We start from the raw sequence: 6358 nt of genomic DNA on the forward strand, positions 1-6358 counted from the left end.
CAAAAACGGAAAGGGGCGTGGGTTATATTATTATTTTTTTAATTAGGGATTTGAAAATTAACCCACAAGGTCTTCTGATTTAAAAAAAGAAAAATTTAAACAAAATAAATTTATTATACCGGGAACGCCATCCGCCGGTTTTTCTAATCCGTACATAGAGTAGATCCATCGATTATTGTCGGCAGGTACCATCGGCAACATCTCCGAAAAGAAATTACGAAGAATTTCCCAGAATTTCATTGAACTTCACTTTCAGAATAACAAAGCAAAAATTTTCAAAAATTCAATAATTCGAAATTTGCGGATGCAGTCTGAACTACTTATCCTTGTCCGGAACAAGAGTATAAACAGCAGGACGTAGGCCTTCTTCCCACATCTGATAACTCGGCTTTTGTTTAATGCACTGCACTTTTTAAGAAATAATTTCACACTTTTTCAGTTATTGTGCGTTGTCGAAGAAAAGAGTGCGATTTGAAGATGTTTGTTATGAGAAAAACAAACGTTTTATGAAAAAAAACAAACGTGTTTCTAAGAACCGATTGGCACTTCCAAATAGAAGCATATTAGAGCGCAGACTGCGTTTTAGTTCCGAGGAGTGGCGCTGTTTTCCCCGTCGATGCCTTATTTTGTTTCTCTTTTTGTAATCTACCTGTCTCTGTTCTCCCACCTCTGTTTCTGTCCCTTACCAACTAAAATCCTCTCTCATTTTCTGCCGCTCTGGTATAAAAATAGCAGGTCTTTTCAAGCTGACATAAGCTACTTTCCAGGCATTGCAGCTCTTGTGGATAAGAAAAAAGATTATCATGTTGACAACACGTGCGTATGTACCGGTTGTGGTATTATGAGATAAGTCTTGAATGGGACTTATGATTAGTTTAGTCGTGTTTCATAATAAGACTTACTTGAAATGGTAAATAAAGAAAAATAGAAACTGTTTTTTTCTCTTCATTTTATTATAAATGAATCCTAGATATTTAGCAGGAAAAAGTGACAAGTCCAAATAATTTAACAGTTTTTTGTTTCTTCAACAAACATAACAGAATTAATAATTTATAGAATTTTCTCTTAAAGTCCATGAACTTGAATAATTATTCAAACAAATTTTTATTTCATCCCATTATACTTTAAATTCATTAAATTAAATTTTATTTAAATTACGTGCGATTTATTAAATTAAGTGTAATTTATTTAAATTAATTTAAATTAAATGAAGTGCATTTTTTCGTTCAAATTCAGTTTAAACCGTTTGAAATTCATAACTAAAGTAAAAAATTTTATTCTTAAAAACATAGATGATTTTTAACCCAATATTTGAATTTTCAACCAAAACCATTAATTTTCTACCCAAAAGATGATTCAAAAAACAGGATTTTCAATTAAACAGTTGAATTTTCAACTAAAAAGGATCAATTTTTGAACAAATAGCTAAATTTTGAACTTAAAAAGATTACTTTTCAACTAAAAATGGAATATTTAAATTTTCGGTTAAGAAATCAATTTTCTACGCAAAAAAAGCATATTAATTTTAAAAACCAATATAATTTAATTTTGTATCAAGTATTTTTATTTTAAACTAAAATGATGAATTTTCAATAAAAATATTAATTTTCTACTAAAAAGATGATTTAAAAAAACATTAATTCTCAATTAAATTGTTAAATTTTTAACTGCAAAGGATCAATTTATGAACAAATAGTTGAATTTTGAAATAAAAAACATCAGTTTTCAAATGAAAATGGAATAGTTATATTTTCAGGTTTCCGAATTCTTCACACAAAAAAAAACAAATTTATTTTTAAAACAAATTTAATTTAACTTTCAATCAAGTAGTTTAATTTTCAAATAAAATGATGAATATTAGGTTGAAATACTTCAATTGTTAACCAGGAAGATGAATTTTTAATCACAAAGTCGATTATTCAGCTAAATACATGAATTTTTAATGAAATATTAGAATTATCAATTACAAAAAAAAAATGCAACCATATAGTTGAATTTGAAAGACAAAAATATGAATCTGAACTGAAATGATCAATGTTTAACTGAAATAGTTGATTTTTTAACCAATAATATTAATTTTAGTAAAGAAGACAATTTTTCCAGAAAATACATAAATTTTCAATTAAAAAGATAAATTGTCAAACAATCATTAAATGTTTAAATTTGCAGTTCAAGACCAATGTTTAACCAAAAAGATGGATTTTCAACTGAAAGAATGTAATTTTCAATTGGAATAGTTGCATTTTCCGGTAGTAAAAAAAAACTAATTTGCAACAAAAACAAAACTATTTTTCCAAAAAATAGTTATATTTTCCAAAAAAGTGTTGAATTTTCAACTAAAATTATGCATCTTGAAATGGAATAGTCGAATTTAAAACCAAAAACTTAAATTTTTAATTAAAATGATGAGTCAAACTAGAATCATTAAATTGCACACAAAAATATTAATTTCGAACTCATAAAATTAATTTCTACTAAAAATATGAAAACTTTTATTTAGAAAAGATCATTTTTCAATTAAATACGAAATAATTTTCAACTAAATAGTTAAATTTGCAACAGAAAAAGTTACATTTTCGAAATCCTTGATAATTAAGATTCAAATACCAGAATTTTAATCTTAATGTGCAGAACTCCTGAAAATAAAACTAAGAATCCAACAATCAAATTTTGACAATGAAAATAAAATGTTCCTATTAATATTTGAAAAAAAATAATAAAGAAAAACACATTTTTTTCTAAAAAAGAAAATAACATAATTTTCCTCCTTGGACAAAAATAAAGAAGAGAAAAGATAAATGAGTTTTTTGATTCTCGGGTGTCAGAAAGAGAGCATCCTGGCATTGGTGCTGTTCCAAACTGCTTTGGTTTTTTTTCTTTTTTTTTCTTCTATTTGTTTAATATTTTAATATTTTTTATTTTTTTCTTGAAAAAGAGGAGGAAGGGCACTTGGTTGTTTGCCTTTTCATTTTTATACTTTCTTTTTATTTTGTCCAAGGAGGAAAATTCTTTTCTTTTCTTTTTTAGGAGAAAAAAGTGTTTTTTTTCAAACTTCAATAGGAACATTTTATGGTGGTTGTCCAAATTTGCTCTTTGGATTTTTGGTTTTATTTTCAGGAGTTCTGAACATTAATTTGATTATTATACATTAAATAGGATTTTAAATTTGATTTTAATATCAATAAAGTTTCTTTAATTTTGATTTGAATTTTGTAATACTTTTAAAATAGAATCTTTTATAAACGAGATCAAATAGTATTTCAGATTAAATGATCAAATTTATTAATTTATTTAAAAAACGTCTTTTTATAGTAAAATATGGTTTTTAACAATATACTTGAATTTGAACCAAAATAATTAAATTTTTAACATTTCACTTAAATTTTCATCCTAGGAAAATATACTCCCAAGAGAAAAGTGTCATAGTTTATATTTCAATCAAAAAGCTGAATTTTCAAACAAAAAACTAATTTTTACGCAATAATTATATAAAATTTCAAATCAAAGAAGTTATTTTTTTGGTAAGATGGAGAATTTTCAAAGAAAAAGACCAATCTTGGAAAAATGGAAAATATACATTTGCAATTAATTTCTAATGTTAATTACTTTCTGACGCTATATAATTTTAATTAATTATTATTTAATTATTCATTAATTTAGATTTTAAGTAAAAAAATAATTTTAAACAAAAAAAGTTTTTTTATTTAAACAATTAAATTTTTGAACAAAAATATAAGCCTTAAAAAAATAGATTATGAAAAATGTAATTTAACTTTTACTCAAGTTGTTGAATTTGCAATTAAAGAAGATTAATTCTTAACAAAATAATAATCCTGCAAAGAAGAACATTTTTTAACCAAAAAGCTGTATTTTTATTTCTAAAAAAAATTAAATTTCTACTAAAACAAATAAAGTTTTATACAACAGAAAAATTTTTTCGAAAAAGTTGAATTTTCTGTTAAAAAAGATTTCAGTTGATTTTTCACATTCAAAAGAAGAATTTTTAAACTAAAAATAATTTTTTAGACAAAAAAATTAAATTATTAATCCAAAAAGACGGATTTTGAAACAAAAAGGAGATTTTCCAACAAAATTGTTAAATTTTTTACAAAATAGTTGCATTTTTATTTAAAAAACATTAAATTTAACTTAAAAGAGATTAATTTTGATTAAAAAAACATTCAAGAAAATAGTTCAATTTTCATCCAAAAAAGATTCTAGTTAACTTTTCAAGATTAAAATATGAATTTTTTAACAAAAAATAAGTTTCTACGAAAAAAAATTAAATTTTCAATTCAAAAAGACAAATTTTTTCAACCAAAAAGGATGAATTTTTAACAAAATAGTTTAATTATCTACCGAATAGTTGCATTTTTATCCAATAAATATGAAATTTCTTCTAAACCAGGTGAACTTTAAGTAAATAGTCGAATCTTAATTGAAAAATTCTTCAAAAAAATGCAAATTTTACTAAAACAATGAAATTTTTAAATCAAAAAGGCAAACTGAAAAAAAGGTGAGTTTTCAAAAAGGATGTATTTAAAAAAGAAGGTCAAATTTTCATCCAAGTATTTACATTGATAACTAAAAAGGTAATCTTCAGGAGAAAGTTTTTTTTTTTAATTTGCAGTAAATTGTTCAAACCATTTATTATTGTTTTTAGCAATTTTTTTCTTTGAATAGAGATAGAAGGACGCGGTTTAAAAAAAAAAACTTTTTGTCCAATTTCCAATTAAAGGTGAGTTGAATAATTAATAATTATTGTTGGAAAAATTAATTGTTTGAAAAATTAATTATTATTCTTAATAATATTATCTTTGAATAATTCTAAAATTTTTAATTTTTTTCTGAAATCTCCACCTTTTTGTTCACTTTTCACCTAGAGTGAGTTATTATATAATTTAATATACAAAAAAAAACAATTGTTTAAACACATTATTTTGTAAAATAATTTTTTTTAGAATAGAGATTGAAAGTAGCTGTTTTTCCACAATAATTGTGGAAAAATAGCTACTTTCACTTTTTGTCCAATTTTCAATTAGAGTAATGTAATAGTTAATTAATGTTAACAAATTTAATTATTTATAGAATTTATTATTATTTTCAATACTATTATCTTTGAATAAATCTAGAAATTTCGCTTATTCTTCAATTTTAAACTTTTTATTCATTTTTCACTTGGAGTTAGTTAATATTTAATTTAATATAACAAAAATAATTGTTTAAATGAATTATTATTTCTTATAGCAATCTTCTTCTAGAGAAATACTAAATAGTTGCGCATTTTCTGCATTTTTATACTTTTTGTTCATTTTTCAATTAAAGTGAATTAATAATTACTTCGATTTGACAGAAATAATTGTTTAAACAATTTTATAATCTTTTTTTGCGTATAACGGTAAAAATTCATGGTTTTTTGTGATTTTTTAAACTATTTGTCTCTTTTTCACTTAGACTGACTTAATAATCAATAATCAACTAAATAGTTGAACCTAGAATTGAAATATGTAACTTTTCAACCTGAAATTCCAGTCGAAAAAATTAACTTATAATTAAGAAAACACAAATTTTCAACGAAATATTTGACTTTTCAACCAGAATAGATACATTTTTAATCAAATAGTTAAATTGAGAACTTAGAAAGGTAAATTTTTGACCTGGAATTTCAGTTTGAAAAATTATTTTTTAATAAAAATAAAGACGAATTTTTACCAAAATAGTTGAATTTTTAAACAAAAAAAAATATAAATGTTGAACGAAATAGTTGAACCTGGAACTACAAAAGATAAATTTTTAAGTTAAAATTTCCAAAATTAATGTCTATTTAAAGAATGTGGATTTGTAAGAAAATAGGTAAAGGGGGAGGGTCGGTAAGGCCGGTTTTTGGCCTAATTTATTTTTGGACCAAAAAATCTGAAAAAATCATGGTAGTATCTTATAAGTATCCTGAGTCGATTGCACGCTAAACGGACTACCCTCCACCCCCCCCCCCCCCCCCCCCCCCCCCAGCCACCCCTATAAATATAGGAAACACCACTACCCACCAACTGTATTTTCGAGAGATTTGACACTCTTAAACATGTATTCTGAGGTTAGCTCGGGTTTAATATGGTTTTCGGGATCGCCGAATACAAATCTGGCGTCCTTTGACTCAGCGGACACCAGGTTCGTAATCAGCGACCCCAAAAACCTATAACATCTTTTTTTAAAAATTTTTTTACCGTTTTTTCTCGATTTGACCTTCAAATGACCTTCGAATGACCTTGAACCTGAAGCGATAGAGTTCAAAGGATGCCAGATTCGTAATTAGCGACTCCAAAAACCTATAACGTATTTTTTTGGATTTTTTTACCGTTTT

The 6358-nt window shown here is 24.7% G+C and overlaps 1 protein-coding gene across 2 annotated transcripts in view; it reads right to left on the reverse strand.

The window, feature by feature from the left end:
• The window catches only part of LOC117173084 (peroxidase-like), a 109391-nt gene that overhangs the window by 82480 nt on the left and 20553 nt on the right, over window positions 1-6358 (reverse strand). The window contains exon 1 of one of the 2 annotated variants that reach the window (XM_033361465.1): window positions 120-578. The exons of the other annotated variant lie outside the window; for it this stretch is intronic. Coding sequence (XP_033217356.1) covers window positions 120-240 — 121 coding nt within the window. The 5' untranslated portion in view covers window positions 241-578. Of the gene's footprint in view, window positions 1-119; window positions 579-6358 lie in introns of those variants that run through there. 2 annotated transcript variants of the gene reach the window in all.

Source organism: Belonocnema kinseyi, chromosome 5, assembly GCF_010883055.1.
Source record: "Belonocnema kinseyi isolate 2016_QV_RU_SX_M_011 chromosome 5, B_treatae_v1, whole genome shotgun sequence".
NCBI lineage: Eukaryota > Metazoa > Arthropoda > Insecta > Hymenoptera > Cynipidae > Belonocnema > Belonocnema kinseyi.